This window comes from Drosophila kikkawai, chromosome 4 (assembly GCF_030179895.1).
Source record: "Drosophila kikkawai strain 14028-0561.14 chromosome 4, DkikHiC1v2, whole genome shotgun sequence".
NCBI classification, from domain to species: domain Eukaryota; kingdom Metazoa; phylum Arthropoda; class Insecta; order Diptera; family Drosophilidae; genus Drosophila; species Drosophila kikkawai.
This window is the reverse complement of record NC_091732.1, coordinates 633,695-654,915: the sequence shown is the minus strand read 5'-3', so window position 1 is coordinate 654,915 and position 21,221 is coordinate 633,695. Positions and strand designations below refer to the sequence as shown.

Genomic DNA, 21,221 nt, shown 5'->3' with positions numbered 1-21,221 from the left:
GAGGAACAATTGAAAAATTAAATTTAAAATGTGGCGCCAAGGCTACAAGCATGCCCAAAGTTGTTCGTTTTTTTCTGTATGTTCTTGCCCTGGAATGTCCCCAATTCTACTTTATTGCACACTCTGTGGGGCATTTTCTTACGGTTAGAGAAAAATCATTAGAGAAACTCAAATTCCTCGTCATCTGTCTCATTTAAATATAGTGCGTATAAAATCTGACGCAATCTGTGATTTTGCTGTTATTCAACAGACTAAATAGTTGGTAAACTCATTCATTTAATGCCCCAAACGGCCACTTCGGACAACTTTGTTTATAGTTTAGATATGGCACAGCTGGTCGATCAGCTGTAATTGGCTCTGTGTGAACACGAGATTCACATCTGCTAAAAATTTCAACTGTTTGGTGGGAAGATCAGTATTATACTGTCTTCCCACTCAGCGCATTTGTGTGGAACGGTTAGGATTTTTCACACATGCGAAACTCGTGCTCCCACAGAACTGCGTTAAAGTGCATCCGCATCCAATAAGAGCTGATCGAACAGCTGTGGCTCATGAAAACGTATACATAGATTGCTGAAGCGGCCGATGTGGGAGTAAAATGAAGAGTTTATCAACTATTTCGGCTGTTTCACAAAAGCAAATCCACAGATCGCGTCAGATTTTATCCGCACTATCATAAAATGAATTATATGACGAGGAATTTAAGTTTATCTAATGATTTTTCTCTAACAAAGATCAAATGCCCCGAAGTGTGTGTATAGGTGGTATAGGCTTCCAAAATCTATAAAATAAAGAGAGGTAGGCGGTATATATTAAATAGTATCGATTGGGGCATTTTGGAGCAAGAAGAAAAACCAACAACTATTTTGGGCATGTTAGTACCTTTGGCGCCACATTGTAAATTTCATTTTTCAATTCTTCCTCGCCAACTTTGTTTACATTTTCGTATTGATGGTCAAGTTTTCATTGTTAAGAAGACATCAGAGTTGCACCGAAAAACTATTGCCTAACTATCGCCAACAAACGGTGGTTAAATTTAGATGCACTCCAAGCGCGGTCCAACATGAGATAATTTGGAACGGCAAAACCTTATGGGCAGTTTGTTCAACGGACGGTGGATGCGATTTGCTAACAATTTTTTAGTAGAGGTTTAATAAAATACTTATAAATTAAACTGAGAATTTCTCTTTTTTTAATTACAAAAAACAAATAATTTGTTTAAATTTTGTTAAATTAAAGAATTATATACAAAGTGGTTTTATTATATCCAACTACAATATTTTGCTGCAATGCGTAATCCGCACCATAAGATATGCACCAGTGTAAATAGTCTAGAATATATCAATATAATACTAAAGTAAAATGCTATCGATGTTTGCAATATATCGTCAAGGCATCACCACTGACAAAGTGCAGCTGTAAATGGTGAAAATGGCGAATTGTGCTAGTGTCGGAATATTAAAAATGAAATATTAATTTACTGAACATTTTGCGTTCGATATATTTAAACACATCTGAACAAAGCAGAGGCTTGTCGATAACGGAAATATAATTTGAATGTGCAAACTATATATTGTAAGGGGTGTTTTTGTGCTGCAATTTGTGTGTGTGCGTGTGTGCCATTCATTAAATGTACAATATTTGCTTACAAATTTTCTAAATTGTCTTGGGGTTTTATAATAACTACTGTTGGTAATATATATACATATATATATGTATATATATGTATTTTTTTTTGGTATATTTTGTATAATTTTTTTTGTTGCCAGCCGTCGTCGTTGGAGCTATAAATGAACCAAAACCAAATCCAGCAACTCACCTCTCACCTATCCCAGGCACTTGATCAAAACTACGATGTGAGAACAATCCTGTTAAAAAAACTGTGTTCTATACTTATTTGTATCCCTATTTGTTATTCAGGTTGTTAATATGGAGACTGTGCTGTCGGTTATATGTGCTTTGGAGGGTACAACAATTACAAAGGAGCAACTGGAGGCCACCCGACTGGCCAAGTACATCAACCAATTAAGGCGGCGAACTAAGAACGAACATTTGGCGCGACGCGCCAAGTCTTTACTGAAGAAATGGCGTGAAATGGTGGGGATACAGCAGACTGTCAATGAGTCACAGTCGCATCAGCTGAGTAGTGTAAGCCTGCAGCAGCAACAGCAGCCCTCCTCAGATTTCGTCAAGACCGATTTAGATCAAGAGTCGATCCATTTGCCCTTATCGCCGTCACAGCAAATTATACATCCAGAAACACAGAATTCATCTGATACTGTGCATCATACCAGTTTCTCCAACTTGGTTAATAATGTGCACAGGGAAAGCAAGAATAAAATGAGAAGGCACGAGGCAGCACCCATCGCAAACACCGAGAACGAACCTGCTGTGGTCATTGATATTGCTTCTGATTCGGATGAGACGGATTACAATAGCAGTGCGGTTGCACCGTCGAAGCGCGGAAATGCCCAGAATTCAATACTTGCTATCCCCATACCCGTAGCAAGTCCGATTCCTAAACAAAAGAAATTAAAAAAGGCCAAAAAACATAAAGATAATGATGTACAGAATGTACGAGTTCATGGAAAAGTTGCAGAGACATTGTCACAAGCAGACTCAGGTAGGATGCCTATATATCTCAGAGTAGAGCCGTGAAAACATTAATAGTGGCGACATCGGTTTTTTTTTAATTCTCGGGATAACTTCTATACATGTACATAAATGGTAACATTAGGGGTATTTCTTTAATGTGATTTGTAAATGTATGGTATTCCAACATTTTTTTTATATAACTATGGTGGTTACATTTGCATCGATAAAAATATAAACCTACAATTTTCTATAAATATTTAGTAAATAAAAAGGATATAGAAAATATTTTTCTATATCTGTTGCTGAAACGTTTACTAAGAAGTTTTCTAAGTTGGTTGTTGATTGCTCTCGGACAACCAGGCGGAGCCACGAGCGTTGGTCTTGCATCTTTTTGCTCCGATTTTAACTTTTTTTGTTTTTAGTTTGGTGACGCTTTGTGTGATTTCGCTATACAAGGTAGTCCCGTCGGAAAAATAAGCCGAACTAGGCTATCAAAGTGTGTGTGAGACGGGTATAGCCTGAAAGTTTGAATAAAATAACTCAATGAATAGGCACGAGCTGTCAAAATAAGCCCTAAAGTCCGAACAATTTTGCCCCGACGGGACTATAATTGTATAATTCTATCATGCTCGATTCCAAACCGAAAGAATAATGTGAAAGTGAAAATGGGAGCAGCTATGTATTTTGGTTTTCCAAATCGAAAACCGGAGCAGGCCTGATAGATTCGAATTTTGCATTTGATAAGTTATGAGCCGACAAACGGAAATCTGTAGTCGAATATTACAATAATTCCATTACTGTAAGCTACAGATATATTATGCCTCATACTGGTCTAAAAACCTTTGATTTACCTTTTTATCGATGCAAATGCAACCATCTAGTCATCCTTTTAAATAACTGTCGACGGCTTTATGTGACTGTCAGAAGAAGAATAATCCACCCCTTAGGTATACTTGCTCTGATATCTCTGCGTACAGTAACTCTTTGAACAGATGAGTGCGATCTGCCAATGGTTTTTCCAATCTCCCTGTAGCTTTTGCCTTCAAGATGCAGTTTAAGTATGATTTTTGTTTCGTCAGCGCAAATCTCCTTTCCCTTAGACTCCATAGTGACAAATGCATATATTACCCATAAAAAATTGATTAACCAAAGACGCAAAGCCAACTTTGGACAACAGCATTGGACATTAAATGGCGATCTTCTTTGTTGTACGCTTTTGAGGCTGATATTTTTAAGAGGGGTTTGGGTATAATGGTCATTATAAGAAAACCGCTAGGCTCATAATTCCGCAAAAATAAAGAGGCGAAGTCAATTGAATGACTAATAGAATGAACCAATTTTTATTCGCAGTGCAAAATATTAGCAGAATTATTTTACGTTAAAGTCAATGTTATGATTTTTATTGTCCTGCACGCAGAGATATGAGAGCAAGTGTATGCCTAAAAAATATTGATCAGCTTAACCAGCTGAGTCAATCTAGCCAAAGATATTTGATATAGATATGCCCGTCTGTTGATTTTTATGCAATATAGTCTGAGTTTTCAGCTATTTCAGGGAACTTTGTATAGTTTATAGCTGACACAGAAACGATCAATATGTTTTTATCTACTTTGAGACAGCCATTTTGTATTGTTATACTATATATACTATGACAGTGGAACGATTGCTACATGTAAATAAAAACCTAAAGATGTGAAACTGTAAAAGGCCAGTGTGAAATATTCTCTACTTCCCCAAGTGTGTTCCTTTTACATTTATCTTTTCTTTACTTTGCAGAAATCTTTTCCCTCTCAAACAGTTCAATGAGCTCGATATTTTCCGCGGAAGCCATTACCACATTGGGAAACTCGCAGCATAATAAAACGAGATTAAACGCCAGCGAATTGACATTTACGGGCAGATTCAAGTCTGCATCCAGTCACAATAATAATTCTGCAGGCCTTTTCCCCGTACGAAGCAATGAACCGTCTAGAAAACAGGCTGGAAAATATGATGATTATAATAATATATATGATTCGAGTGGTGCCTCTTGCAGTCGACTGTCTCCTTTAAATATGGAAGATAGCAGCAGGAAAATTGAGACTACAATAGATGCTAGTATGCATCAAGCTGTACTTGTGGGCAGCAATGATTTGGAGAACACAACGTCTCAGTCTCGTTTGCATATTCCAAAAAAACGCGGTCGAAAAAGAGGCTCTAAAGGGGTTGACTCTTTGATAACCAAGGATACATCGGCTAGCCTCTCCCAACAAATCTTCTTTGGTCAAGGCTCGACTGTGAAAAAGGTGAAGACCACTAAAGAATTATTTAATGAAATTCAAAGCAGGAAATTGAGTGTTTCCACAACGAGCAATCTTTCAAGTTCTTCAACAACAAATCGAGCAGAACAGGGATCAATCATGGCTGCTATGTTTCCTAGACCAGCGTCATCTTGTTCAGGTAAGGTTTTTGAGAAAATGTAGTTATATATGGGCATACCCACGGGCCGCGAAAGTACGTTTGTACGTTCTTATTTAAAAAAAAAATATACATGAAACGTTTTCTGAAACTTTTTTTTTGCCTTTTAATAGTATGTTAGCTCTTTGCTTTGTGTAAATGGTGGGGTTTGTTGAGTTTGTATTTTCATAATTAATGAAATTAATATGAAAAAATGTTCGAATTGTAACAGAATATTCTGAAGCAATAACTTATCTTTTAAAATGGATTCAAGGGTATACAAACTTCGGCGTGCCTAAAAAAATTTTGAACTTAAAAACTTGTTTTAAACAAAAATGTTTCTTCGCTACATTTCGTCATACAACATGTAATATTTTAAAAACACCCACAAATACCCTCAAATAGTTGTCTAAATTTGTTTTTATTTGTCGAAAACAGCGTTTGAAAAACTACGCTACTCCCGTAGTATTTCGTTTTGCTATTGCTACCGCTCTCGCTATGACGAGAGCCGTAGCAGAAGATCGGCAAAGCCTATGCTCTGCTCTGCTCGTAGTTTTCTCGGATCAAAAACTACATAGTACCACTAACCATACAACATATAGACTGGTCATTTCATACAACGAAAATGGACACAAAAATTTCCTAACATGCGGTCCCATGTTAACTGTTTGCTGTTAGCGACAGACCGTCTGTTAGATTTTAGCTGTTAGCGTCCCGTCCCATGTTAGCTGTCAGCTGTTAGGGTCAGGCCTTTACATGTATGCGTGTTCATGCATTCACGTACACGGGTGCATGTGTGCGACCATTTCATTTCGGGCCAGCAAGAATATTTGGTCTTTTGCTACTTTTCGCGCTAGGTACCCTAACAATATGGGCATATTCGCTATTGGGTTAATGATACAAATAAGAATGCTATATGTTATAATATATTTCTAAATGTTTCAGCATTCATTTCATATTTGTTTACAATTCAAATCAGTGGCAGCAGTGAAATGTGTTGCATATATGTACATATGTATTCGAATGAATAACAATTCATCTACTGAGATAAGAACAGGGCATATTGCAGTCGGTGCTCGCGATCGCTTGCACATTCTGTGTGCTGCAACGCGTCGAGACGCTGGGGGTTGTTGTTGTTTTTTTTTTTTTGCCGAGCTGCTACCCAAAGCGTTAGATCTCGTGCCCGTCTCTGTTTTAAACGACACCGACTGCAATATGCCCTGTTCTTATCTCAGTAGATGAATTGTTATTCATTCGAATACATATGTACATATATGCAACACATTTCACTGCTGCCACTGATTTGAATTGTAAACAAATATGAAATGAATGCTGAAACATTTAGAAATATATTATAACATATAGCATTCTTATTTGTATCATTAACCCAATAGCGAATATGCCCATATTGTTAGGGTACCTAGCGCGAAAAGTAGCAAAAGACCAAATATTCTTGCTGGCCCGAAATGAAATGGTCGCACACATGCACCCGTGTACGTGAATGCATGAACACGCATACATGTAAAGGCCTGACGCTAACAGCTGACAGCTAACATGGGACGGGACGCTAACAGCTAAAATCTAACAGACGGTCTGTCGCTAACAGCAAACAGTTAACATGGGACCGCATGTTAGGAAATTTTTGTGTCCATTTTCGTTGTATGAAATGACCAGTCTATATGTTGTATGGTTAGTGATAGTACATACAAAAACTACATAGTATATATAGCCCTTGGGTGCCCAATCGAGCCATGCGGGTTCCACGGTGAAAATGCGGGTTCTACCGCTGGAAGATGTCCGCTCTATTTAGTTCTATACTCTTTGGTAGTAATCTCAAAGTTTTTGTATATTTAAAATGGTAACAGCAAAATGACTTAACACGAAGTTTCATACACATGCTTGCCCTTAAGGGGGGATATACATGTAAACCAAAACTTTTTAGACAAATTTTTTTTTTTGGTTTAAAACATAGTTTATTACTTAAAGAATATACTGTGTAAGTTTTAATATCGAATTCCAACTTTAAGTGCCTCAAGTCAAGTATGCACGCAAGGTATACAAGTGTTAACGTGGGCGCATTAAAAACTTAATAAATTTTAAATTTAAATTTAAATTTTTTCCGGAAAACGACTGAGATATGCTATGAATCCATTGTATTATGAAAATAGGGACATTTAACCCTCTAGTGCCCAAGACCGCCTCTAGACGGGCAATGTTAAAAACACCGTTATTTTATTATTTTCATTCCTTTTCACACGGTTTTCCGTTTTTTCTAATTCAGGAAAGTCCAAAAATTAAGTTCGTTGCGTTTGGAATACATACTAGAGCTAGCGCAAGCTGCTGTATTCATTTGAAGCTGAAAATTTGTGCAAATCGGACAAAATAATTATTTTGAAGGAAATACAACATGTAAATACTTTTTTTTTTAAATTGGAAAAAAATTAGAACAAAAAATTGTACTGTGTTGCTGACAGTCTCAATGACATTTATAATAAACATTTAAACAAAAAAAATTTTTTACCTAATTTTTTGTTGGCCTATATTCCCAGAACCGCCTTCATGCGGTCCAAGGTTTTAGTCATATAAAACTCGATCCGAGCAAAAGTAAAATTTTTTCCAAAACAAACATTCACTTTTGATACATACTGAATCCAAAAACAATTTTTTTTTGAAAAAAAAAAAAAATTGGGGCACTAGAGGGTTAATAATGAAACTACAAAAAAAAAAGTTAAAAAGAAACTTTTTTTCGGCCCTGGTTGACCATTTATTTTTTTCATTTATTTCGCCAACGGTAAACCTTAACTTAAACTTAAGGGTCCATTCTGGTTAGTTAAAAAATAATCGAATTTTTTTGTTGCATTTTTTGATAGTTATAAGTGTCTAGAATATCATACTAAAACGGCAAATCAAAATACGTAATAGTTTAAAAGTTATGAGCCTCCGAGTCGGCCGACTATAGGAGGTACAAAGCAAACATAAAACTTTAAACGCGTGTTCTGGAAAACTACATTTTTCGAGCTGGCGACCGTCCTATCTCAGTTAATTTTTAACGAATCTTAATGTTTTTTTTTTAATACGCGTAATGAAGCTGTCCATGGAATAGACTATAATTATATTGATTGCTTATACATTGGATTTTTAATCAACTAAAAAGTGAAGAAAATTTTCACGAAAACGAAAAAACAATTTTGAATCGCCGCCATTTTTTTATTTTTTATTAAATTTTTATAATTCTAGTCTATTCCATAACCACATTCATACTAAACAAGAACATTTTTGAATTATTTATTAAAGATAAATAATGGCGGATATGCCCATATTTTATATAATTTATATATATATATATATATATTTTTTTTTGTTTTTTTATAGATACATCCATACATTCGCCACAAATTATGGAAACTTGTTCGGGCAATGTTACTTTAATGGGCGCCGATACATTCTCGAATAAATTAGGTAAGAATCTGCAGTATACTCAAAATCATTATCCGATTATTTCAAAGGAAGATTGATAACATTTGCCTGTGTTATTCAGTTAAAAGAAAATTCTGGGTAGATTTATAAATTTTTTTGTTCGCACTGAGTACGAATCTGTAGTCCAACATACATATTTTGGCCATGAATCTTTATCTAAGAAATAAAACATGATAATTTTAAACAGAAGTTGCTTCTCCAGTATACATATTAGACTTCCGCTTGAATTTACTCATAACGGAAAATGAAATACTTTGGGTATAGCTACACTTTTTTCTTTGCACAGTAAATTCCGTATTGACAGAGTGTTTTCACTCACTCCGTAGTTGTATAGCAAATTTGGTGTACAGAGTTTTGGTGTTCAGTTTATTTACTGTAAAATGAAAGAAACTATTATATGATATATGATATGCAGAAATAATAATAAAAAAAACAACGGTTTTTTATTTCTTTTAGTGCATTTATTACATAGTTTATTGCATTATTTATTGTAAAAAAATCTTACATTTGCCTATTCGTTCATTGCACTTGCTTCGTTTACCTTGCAATCCATGACACGTGTTAGAAAATACTGTGCTGAACTGTTCAGGTTAAACATAACAAAGAGTGTGTTAAACAAAAACAACCTTTCCTTTGTTTATATGTTGTTGAGCCGGCTTGTAGTCAGGGAGGGGGTGGAATACCAAAATAAATGAAAAGCTTTTATTTTGATTTGGTCCAATATATTTCGGTTGACCTAGATCTTCAGGGCAAATTGTTTTAAACGTCTGCTCTGTTCGACATGGAGCTAATGACCTCAAGCCGGCTCAACAACATATAAAAGTTGTATATTTATAGCATAAATAAAATGCTAAACACATACAAAGCATAGTTTCATAACATTTTACCTATGCTTATTATGTTTTCAGTTCTACATTACTAGCTATACATATAGTTGATATATGATATAGTTGTCCGATTTTCATAAAATTTATACCAAAATGATGAAATAAAAACAAAAGCTCATATCTCAGAGTAGATGAAAATACGTTGAAAAACAACGAAGTTATAATTTTTTCTTTAATTTTCCGATCGTTCCGATGGCAGCTATAAGATATAGTCGTTTGATTTTTATAAAATTAAACCGAAAATCTGAAATGTATTTATCAATTATTTGTATGACAGCCCAACATATATAGCAGTGAGAGTATATAGAAGACTTTATGCAAAGTTTCATTCAGGGACAAGTTTGCGTAGAAACGGCTAGACGAACGGACGGACAGACTGACGGGCGAACGGACAGGGCTAGATCGACTCGGCCGTTGATGTTGATAAAAAATAAATATACTTTACTAAAATTAAAAACGAAATTTGAATATCTCAGATTTGATAAAAATAAGTTGAAAAATAGTGAATCCATAATTTTTATACCCTTGCAGGGTATTATAATTTCAGTCAGAAGTTTGCAACGCAGTAAAGGAGACCTTTCCGACCCTATAAAGTATATATATATTCTTGATCAGCATCAACAGCCGAGTCGATCTAGCTATGTCCGTCTGTCCACCTGTCCGTTTCTACGCAAACTAGTCTCTCAGTTTTAAAGCTATCTGAATTAAACTTATATGTCGGAACGGGCCGGATCGGACGACTATATCATATAGCTGACATACAAATGTTCGATAAATTAAAAAAAAAAAAAAAAATTATAACTTGTCTGTTTTTCAAAATTTTTGCATCAGAATTACGGTAAAAATTTTATGAAAATCGGACAACTATATCTTATAGCTGCCATAGGAACGATCAGGAAATTAATAGGAAAAAAAATTTTAACTTCGGTGCTTTTCAACGTATTTTTATCTACTCTGAGATATAAGCTTTCTTTATTATTCTAGAATTTTGGTATGAATTTCATAAAAATCGGACAACTATATCATATAGCTGCCATCGAAGCGATCGGTAGATGTAGAGAAAATGTAAAGCTGGGAATGTAAAACTGTAACTGTCAAACTGTAAACATAATAAGTATTGGTAAAATGTAATGAAAGTGAGTGTGTTCAGTATTATAATCTATAATATAAACATCAAAACCAATCTGCAAGGGTAGACAAACTTCAGCGTGCCGAAGTTAGCTTTCTTTCTTGTTTTTTTTATTAATTTCCTGGTTCCCAGATCCTTCATTTCAATATTGACTATAAATGCGATACATCTGACTGCGTATGTTGGCAGTTCAATTATAATTTTGAAAGAAATTAGGGTTTATATATTCTGGTGCTGATTTCTAGGGGACATTCGGTACAGGCTTTAAAGGATTTGCAAAGTGGATAGCCCTTTCATCGTCACGGCAAGTCCGGGCCCCTTTTTGTGATATGTATATATATATATAGCATATTACAGAGTTGTCAGTAAATAAAATATTAAACCTTGAACAGTAATGTTTATATATAAAAATCTCCTGTCACTATGTTTGTTCGCTATAGACTCCTAAATCGCTTCCTCTGCTTGTTCAATAAAATTATACTGGCACCGAGTCGTTACGCGCTCTTCACAATTGCCCATAAAATATATTTTGTGGTACACCTGGCCCTGTATTTTTAATGTAGTTTCAGAATTACGTCCATCGGATGCAAGATCACAAATTTTAGTGGAAGAATTAAAGAAGAATTAAATTTGCGTATTTTACGCAAAAATAATTTTGAGTCAATTGAATTTCCAGCAAGAAGGGTTAATAAAGGTTCTGGCGGAGCAGGTAGAGAGCACGACTTTTCCTGATGCGCAGCACATACCGGCAGTTTCATTCCGAAATTTAAACGCCTGACAATATTGACATACTTTGTCCTTTCCACCGATAGCAATTTTTGAATGCGCAGAGTAGTTAATATCTGGTGCATATTCAAAAGCAAGACGAACGAATGATGTACGAACTAATGACGACGACCTTCTGCTGTCCTAATTCTTTGAGCTCTATTTCTTGTATTAACTTGTTCTGGGAACTGATGAGCTCTTTCGAAACGTCTGCGTCGTGCCACTCTGCTGCTTACGTTGTTGAGAGTCGATCTTTTCGGTGGCATTTTGCTGAAAATAATATCTTACCTTCTTAATGTATTTTAAATGAGAATTTAGAGACTCACCACTTATAAACACAAAACAATAATTATGAATGACAAATGACAATAAAAGAAAAGACAATCTGACAAAATGCGATTTATTGAAATAATTTATTACAAAATATGTAATACGTGAAGAACCGCTCAACCAATTTGGTGCAAACTCATCAACAAAATAGCCCGAGCACAGCATAAAGATTTGGTTAAATAAGCACACTAAATTTCATGAGAATCGGTAAAGCCGTTTCGGAGGAGTGCATAAAAAAATAAGATTCCTCCTTTTCCTGCCCAAACTGCCAAGATGTAAAAGATCTTAGCTATCCTATCTCTCAAGTTGAACCAAACTGCATAAGCACACTAAATTTCATGACAATCGGTAAAGCCGTTTCGGAGGAGTGCATAAAAAAATAAGATTCCTCCTTGTTCTGCCGAAACTGCCATGATGTAAAAGATCTTAGCTATCCTATCTCTCAAGTTGAACCAAACTGCATAAGCACACTAAATTTCATGAGAATCGGTAAAGCCGTTTCGGAGGAGTGCATAAAAAAAGAAGATTCCTCCTTGTTCTGCCGAAACTGCCATGATGTAAAAGATCTTAGCTATCCTATCTCTCAAGTTGAACCAAACTGCATATTGCCTGCAAATTTGATAGAAATCTGTTAAGCGGTTTAGGAGTCCATAGCGAACAAACATAGTGACAGGAGATTTTTATATATTAAGATTATGTTTACAGTTTGACAGTTACAGTTTTACATTCCCAGCCTTACATTTTCTCTACATCTACCGATCGCTCCTATGGCAGCTATATGATATAGTTGTCCGATTTTTATGAAATTTATACCATAATTCTAGAATAACAAAAAAAGCCTATATCTCAGAGTAGATAAACATACGTTGAAAAACAACGAAGCTATAATTTTTTTCCTATTTATTTCTCGATCGTTCCTATGGCAGCTATATCATATAGTCGTCCGATTTTCAAAAAATTTGTACCAAAATTCTAAAATAATATAAAATAGCCATATCTATAAAATGGTGTAAAAATGTTGAAAAACAGCAAAGTTATAATTTTTTTTCTACAAATATATCGAACATTTGTATGGCAGCTATATGATATAGTCGTCCGATCCGGCCCGTTCCGACATATATAGCAGTGAGAGCATATAGAAGATAGCTTTAAAACTGAGGGACTAGTTTGCGTAGAAACAGACAGACGGACAGACAGACAGACGGACATGGCTAGATCGACTCGGCTGTTGATGCTGATCAAGAATATATATACTTTATAGGGTCGGAAACGTCTCCTTCACTGCGTTGCAAACTTCTGACTGAAATTATAATACCCTGCAAGGGTATAAAAATAAAATTATTATTCGTTAAAAATTGACTGAGATATGACGGTCGCCATCTCGAAAAATTCAGTTTTCCACAAAACTCTCTACCTGCTTTGAGTCGGCCGGCTCGGAGGCTCATAACTTTTAAACTATTACGTATTTCGATTTGCCCTTTCGGTATGATATTCTAAAGTTCTAGATTCAATTTTTTTTTACATAACTAACCAGAATGGACCCTTAAACGAAAATGTTGTCAAAATCACACAATCACATATCATAATGATTGTAAACGATAACATACGAGTACGTTAGTTCGCCTAATGCTTTCATTACCGCTCTCTGAAATACTGAAGGCACGTTCTTTAGACCAAACGGCATTGCTAACTCGTACAGGCCTTCTGGAGTCAGTACTGGAACCTGTTAATATCCACAAGCCAAATAAGGTAATCGAATAATTTAAACGGCATTGGAAAGGTAACACAGGAACACAAAATTAAACTTTGTGAAATTTCCACGAACCATTTCAAGTTTTCCATGATATTTGGGTGCTCCTGAGTAAAAGTCCCATACAAAATTATTTTCCATTACCTACAGGTTCCGCGGTATACCTAAGAATACAAAACACCGATGTTTGCCGACATTTTGAATTACGTGGGCTATATAATTGGACTTACCTTTATTATTTTCGGTAGGACCTACTCTCAATACATCACGGCACTACTAAAAAATAGTCCCAATCGTGGACCATTGCCCATGTCTTTGGAATTCGACGCCAAAGTTGAAACTCCCAAAATTTTCAACATTTCTGTGATGAAAAAACAATGCTGAGAATTAAATCTTATATGGAACTAATTTTAAATATTCATTGAATCTATTGTTCATTGTATTCTTTAATTTCGGTTTAAAGCGTTTTCATGAGGACATTTTATTGGATTTATTAAACGAATAAAACCGCTTTTTTGGTTTGATTATCTACTACTATTTTCTGTCAAAATTCAAATAAGTCAAGGCAACCTATAGAATGCGAGTAAATATGTATCTTTTTATATATAATATAAATTTAGATTTTTTACTCGCATTCTATAGGTTGCCTTGACTTATTTGAATTTTGACAGAAAATAGTAGTAGATAATCAAACCAAAAAGGCGGTTTTATTCGTTTAATAAATCCAATAAAATGTCTTCATGAAAACGCTTTAAGATTTAATTCTCAGAATTGTTTTTTCATCACAGAAATGTTGAAAATTTTGGGAGTTTCAACTTTGGCGTCGAATTCCAAAGACATGGGCAATGGTCCACGATTGGGACTATTTTTTAGTAGTGCCGTGATGTATTGAGAGTAGGTCCCACCGAAAATAATAAAGGTAAGTCCGATTATATAGGCCACGTAATTCAAAATGTCGGCAAACATCGGTTTTTTGTATTCTTAGGTATACCGCCGAACCTGTAGGTGATGGAAAATAATTTTGTATGGGACTTTTACTCAGGAGCACCCAAATATCATGGAAAACTTGAAATGTGTAATTATTGTAAAATGTACATATGTATGTACTGCATAATGTACCACGCCCACAAATTCGCCTTTTTAAAGGGTATCGAAGTGAAAAATTCCCTTGTATTCCCATGCAGTTTACAATTGGAATTACAATCAATAAAAATTAAGCCATTCTGGTTAAATATATAGAAAAAACAAAAAAAGGGAATATATGAAATTTGTAAATTTATACATAGCATATGATAATTTGGTTTTGATATTTGTATTACAATTTTAAATGCTGAAAACACACACATAACAGAGTTTCATTACATTTTACGTAGACGGGCATGGCTAGATCGACTCGGCTTGATGCTGATCAAGAATATATATACTGCAAACTTCTGACTGAAATTATAATACCCTGCAAGGGTATAAATACAATGTTATTAAAAGTATAGACCAATTAAAATTACTGTATATAACCTTCAACTCTAAGCTATATTTTAAACACCATTGTATAAATCTAAGAAAACAACTTGAATCCCGATTCAACAGTATTAAATATTTAATTTCCAAGTACTCATGTATACACACTAATACGCTCATAAACATAACCTCCGCCGTAATGCTCTCAAAAATAGACTGGCCTTTCCATCCACGGATGGTGCGCAAAATCCCACATACGAAAAGTACACCCACCTTACCACGGAGCTGTTCGGCGAGCCATCAATGCATTCCTTACCTCTCCCACTCGCTGCATTTTGGGAGAAGCAGGACCACCCGGCGTATCTGATTGTATATTGGAATGCACCATGCACACCAAATATCCTTTTAAAAAAAGATTTCTATGCTATATTTAAGGAGAAACGTAATACAAATGCCCCTCTACGCTTCGGCCATGTGCCAGCTACTTGTGCTTGTGAACTTACATTAAGTTGAGTATTTAATACTAGATTTAATCCTGATGTGATGCCGGAATAACAGACCTGCGATAATCACTGTGATGCGCTTTCTTCCTGGGACTTCGTTAACGCCAAAACTAATGCACTATCTTACAGCAAGGTCTCACTCAAGATAATGTTTACTGCAGCTCCAGCTACGGCTGAATTAAATTTCAACAACACAATGTCGCCATTTTTTAAGGGACGACGCACAGTAGCGCCTCTCGAACAAAAGCCGTTGCAAAAATCGAAAAAGTCAAAATCGCAAAATCGATTTAAACTATAAGAAATCGACAGAGAATTTCCCAAGGATTCCGAATCTGTAACCAAAAAAATTGTCAGATTTTTTTTGAGGAAGATATGAGCATTCAAAGTCGAAATTGTTTTCCGTGTATGCGTCATACAACAAAAAATAGGTCAATTAGTCGACTTTCAGGTAATATTACACAAAAACTACATATCCAATGGTCTTGAATTTTTTTTTAAATGATAGGTATATTCATTACCTCTTATTCAAATTAAAAAAAAGGTAGTTTTGTGTGGGCTTGTACAGGTAAATCGCTACCTGCCAGGTGTCCATTATTTTCACCTTTTTCTGGCTAAAGTAGTCTATAACTTCTGAAGCTGCCCAGAGCCGGCGATACACTGCGTGTATCTTTCCTGAATCAGAATCCGTTTAGAAAGTCTGCGTCCAGCTGCGACTCTGGCATTGCGAAGCAAAACACTGAAACAACTCAGGGTAAAATATACCAAAATACCGACACAATTTCATACAAACCAACAAAAAATACTAACTGTAGCGCTCACGGTTCTGTGGCGGTTAAACATAGAACAAAAAAAATTTTTTTTCCAGTTTTCAAATTATTTTTATTTAAGCAAATACATTAAAATAAAGATAAAAAATTAAATAAAAAATATTTTTAAAAAATTGTCTTCATTGAGAAAAAAATATTTCTTCACTTTGATACCCTTTAAAAAGGCGAATGAGTGGGCGTGGCAGATTTTCCAATACATATGTTAATTTTACAACAATTACCTATCAAATGGCGTTTAAATTATTTAGTTATCTTGTTTTGTTCAAAAGTTATGATTTTTGCAACGTAAAATGAGAAAAGGCGCTACTGTGCGACGGTCGCAGCGCTCCCGCAAGTTGTAAAAATGTTTAGTTCTGTTGCTCTAGCAAAACACGAAATTGTTTTTTGAAAGTTGCAAATCGGGGGTTGGATCCCACTTCTAATGACGGAAGGCTCTTATTGCCTTGATGATTTAAGTTGTTGTGTCAGTCATTGTACGAGCGGAGCGAGTCTCACCGAGTGCGTTTTCTTCCAATTTCTAAATCCAACTACACTAGCCTCTTCATCTCGTTATCTACCATATTTCTCTCAACGCAACACTGAGTCACACTGACGACTGCATATAAAGTCGTCCCACTTTTTTGGTTCTAAACAATTCAATAAGAATTCACCTTTCGTAACACTTTTACATTCGCTTCAATAGTTGGGCACGCAATTAAAATAATTAATAATATATATATAGATGTTCTTAAAGCAACAAAATAATGATCCTAGTTAGTTAATAATGATTGTAGCTTTAAGAACATTGTCAAGAACAATAAAAAATATTATTTTGTTTTAAATATCTCTTTTTAAGGGGTTATCCGCCTCTTGAAGCACAAAAAAGGCCAATTTTCGAGAATTTTTTTAAAACTTGGTTAAAAAATGTTGGAAAATTTTTATGCTCTAGTATATGGCCGACAGTTCTGGCTTTTTAGACTGGGTATTCCCTTGACGACTGAATGATTGAACTACTAACAAGAAAGGAAGCTAACTTCGGCACGCCGAAGTTTGTATACCCTTGCAGATATTATTTCATTACATTTTACCTATACTTATTATGTTTACAGTTTGACAGTTACAGTTTTGCATTCCCAGCTTTACATATTCTCTACATCTACCGATCGTTTATATGGCAGCTATATGATATAGTTGTCCGATTTTTATGAAATTAATACCAAAATTCTAGAATAATAAAATAAGCTTATATCCCGGAGTAGATGAAAAAACGTTGAAAAACAAAGAAGTTGTAATTTTTTTCTATTAATTTCCGGATCGTTCCTATGGCAGCTATATGATATAGACGTCCGATTTTCATAAAATTTTTACCAAAATTCAGAAATAATATAAAATGGTCATATCTACAAAATGGTGCAAAAATGTTAAAAAACACCAAAGTTTTAATTTTTTTTCTAAAAATTTATTGAACATTTGTATGGCAGCTATATGATATAGTCGTCCGATCCGGCCCGTTCTGCCATATATAGCAGTGAGAGTATATAGAAGACTATATGCAATGTTTCATTCAGATAGCTTTAAAACTGAGGGACTAGTTTGCGTAGAAACGGACGGACGGACAGACGGACATGGCTCGATCAACTCGGCTGTTGATGCTGATCAAGAATATATATATACTTTATAGGGTCGGAAACGTCTCCTTCACTACGTTGCAAACTTCTGACTGAAATTATAATACCCTGCAAGGGTATAAACATGTAGACTATGTATTGCGATAGTTAGCCGATATTTTCAACCGTCAAGGGAACGACTCAATAACGACAGCAGCTAAATTTTCAACAAGAACTTGATACATTATATACATTTTGTATTACCCTATATAATCTTAAATTTTTTTTTTATACTACTGGACCTTTCATGTAGCAGTCTAAAACTTTGAAATTTACGAATTTTTTTAGTCTCACTGTCTTTTCAGTCATTCAGTCGATATTTTCAGCGACTCCAACGCTAAATGACTGAAAATATTGTATAAGCAGTTTGTATTTGAAAAGCTTGGAAAACAAATATCAACTTTCTCGCCCGAAAACAGTTTTCCTTTCGAAAACGAAAAGTTTCCGTCACGTGGCAACTTTTGAGAAAAAGCGGTTTTGGTACATTAACAACATAGCTATTAGACTTAATGTTGGGGCTAACTGAAACTTTATACTTTAATACTAAAAAGCTTCATCTTCTGATCTTACTTTTACCCCATATTTTTGCTATGCTGTAGCTGTTATCGTTTTATTAGGATTTGAAAATTCCCAAAACAATCAGTTTATGAGACTTTGACCGATATTTTCTCAAAAATTGTTCGAGATGGAAACTTCGTTTTCTTTCGTTTTCGAATAAGATAAGACCAAGATCTTTCAAAATCCGCTGCGTTTACTCTGCCTATATTTTTGTTTGTTTGTTTTGCTTATAATTTTTTTTCTTCAAAATGCGTTGAGAAAGTTGCTACAGAAATAAAAATAATAGTAAATTTCCCAATTTAATAATTAATTTACTTGCAGATGCTGCAATTACGGACAGCGATACTGTTACCTCAGAACCTTCTCGTGACAGTAATAAATCGCAGGAAATCAAAGGTACTTCCTTGGACAATAGCAATAGCAATTCATTTGGAACCTTTGGAAAGAGCAACATGAACATCAAACAGGAGAATCTAAATGACATCACAACACAACTTATGCACTTGATACATAGCTTGAAGAGTCCGCTGAGCGTGTACGAAATTGAGCAAATGTATCTGGCCGAACTCGTACCATGTTCATGTGTAATTATGGAGGATGACTATACAAATGCTCTAAAGGGAGAGCCAGAAATTGCAGTTTCCGATAATATTTCTACAAGTGAGCAAAAATTCAATTTGAATATGGATAATACTACGACGGTGCATAGAAAGGATCAGGATCTACAGGATATACGACCATCGATAAAACGATTGGATAATGATCATGAAATGGTGGAAAATCAACTGAAGCCTGTGAGATCGATCTTTGATTTAGACTTCGATGATGATAACGATTTGCATTCAATAATGCTTGAAACTAAGCCGGCTGTTAAAATGGAAGAAATAAAGAAAAAATTGGAAGTTCTGAATGTGTCTCAACTTGATATTAACTATACTCAAGAAGTGGAACAGGAAAATAGTGAAACAATTGCAGCCAATCTCCCAATTATTCCCTCTCTTGTCGTTCAGGAAGATCCCCACTGCCTGGCAAAGCAACGATTTTATGTACAAACAAACCAAGTGACCAGTTTTCATATAAATGCCTTGCATAATTACTACATACCAAATATTAATGGAAATTGGAATGATTTGGAAAATAATTCGATGCAACCCTGGGATTCCATGTATACGGTCACTAATGGAGCTGATGTTGTGCCTAAATATGGCTTAATAGCTTCGGACCGTATCAAAAAGGATCTAAGTTCTTTAAAGTTCTTAAAACCTTTTAAGGCGAAACCTTTCAAATCATTAATAGCGCCATTTCTGGGTGTGGCCAAATGTTTGCCTACCTGTCGACGTGCTAAACGAAGACTCAACATATCGTTTAATCGTTTTTCTCACAATCCAGGTGGTAATTATAATGTTCCCATGGAAATGCCGCCGCTAAATGTTAATATTGATGGAACGGACAGCGGCCATAATGAAAATGCGGTGCCAATAAAAAACCTACAAATATCATCATCATATGATGATACATCATCAAGATACTTCATTTCAGATATCCCTAAAAGTAATAATTTATTAAAATTAGTCGAGGATCAAGTGGGGGCTGAAGAAATTATGAAAGAGAAAAAGAATGATTGGAATGGTAAAAACTTTAATAATAAAACTAGTGATAATAACAGCAGTAGTGACAGTGATAGTGAAGACAAAAATGAGAATGATTATGAAAATAACGAGGAATATGCCATTGTCCAACGCCCAACAACCACGAGTCGCGATCATATTGTGTTGACAATAAAGAAAACCCCAAGTAAAGTAAACTCGCCAGCAAATTCACTGATAAACACAATGACTTCGCCAGTTATTACATCAAATACTTCACCAACAACATTTACAACAAACATTAAAGCAAACACTGAGGAAAATGGTGTTCAAAAAGTAACAGTTCCAGTACCACTCACTAAATTTCAATTGATGAGACTTCCTTTTCGTCCTCATCGTTATCGCAAGCGCACCTTAAACACAAAAACTGACTTGGATCTTAAGCATGAATTTTATTTAAAAGAGACATCTGTGGCCGTGGACATGACGATGCGTGAGAAATTATTTTTTCAGCACGAGTTGTACGGTGAGCCTGCTTTGGATATGAAAGAAAGAACTTTAAACTATAGTAACAGCAGCTCAAATTCCGAGGAAAGTGAAGGGGAAGAAGAATCATCGAAAGCTAAAAACCGCTCTACGATAACCACTTTCGATAAGAACCGATTTAATTTGCAAAGTGAGACTGAAACCAGAGAGGGTAAAATCGATAGCGATGTATTATCATCAAGTGATACAGATATAGATGGAGGCGATGAAAATTTTATTTTTGAAGACGCCCAGCTCGATTTAGTAAACAATAGCTTGCTAAAATCATTCAACTTAATTCAAACTGATTCACAAAAGGATTATTTAAATGGAAGTAATAAACAATACTGTAACAATAATCACTTGGGAATCTCTACCGAAACTCCGCCCGTCAAAAAATTGCCTCTTTTAAACCTTGAATATCGTACTGGCTATCGATCCTTACCCGAAAATAATGACACATCAACCAATGCGGCCGGTTATCAAGAATTTAAGGAATGGCATCAAGTTCTTCAACTAAAATCATACAACAACGAGCCGTTAATCGTTCTGCCTTACGTCGTGCTTGAATGAACATAGAATATTCAACAAAATGTTTTCAATTTTACGCCGCAATGTGTGATAACATTTCCAAAAAAAAAAAAAAAAATTTATATAATAAAAAATACAAATATATATAAAAAAAAATAATTAAAAAAAAATACAAATTAAAATAATTTTAAATAGTTGTAACCTGTTGTTGATAAAAT

General features: G+C 35.0%; 1 protein-coding gene across 2 annotated transcripts; it reads left to right on the top strand.

The window, feature by feature from the left end:
• Positions 1-1,403: 1,403 nt before the first annotated feature.
• Positions 1,404-21,195, top strand: MED26 (mediator complex subunit 26). 2 transcript variants are annotated; one of them, XM_070287636.1, is made up of 6 exons: positions 1,404-1,575; positions 1,770-1,856; positions 1,921-2,623; positions 4,372-5,034; positions 8,404-8,490; positions 15,043-15,209. In XM_070287636.1, exons 2-6 carry the CDS (start codon positions 1,791-1,793, stop codon positions 15,192-15,194), a joined length of 1,671 nt encoding a protein of 556 aa, XP_070143737.1. In that variant the 5' UTR covers positions 1,404-1,575; positions 1,770-1,790; the 3' UTR covers positions 15,195-15,209. The 2 variants fall into 2 exon arrangements, with proteins under 2 accessions (XP_070143737.1, XP_017029088.1); XM_017173599.3 differs by lacking the exon at positions 15,043-15,209 and adding an exon at positions 18,683-21,195 and having other exon boundaries at positions 1,405-1,575.
• The last annotated feature ends 26 nt before the right edge of the window (positions 21,196-21,221 follow it).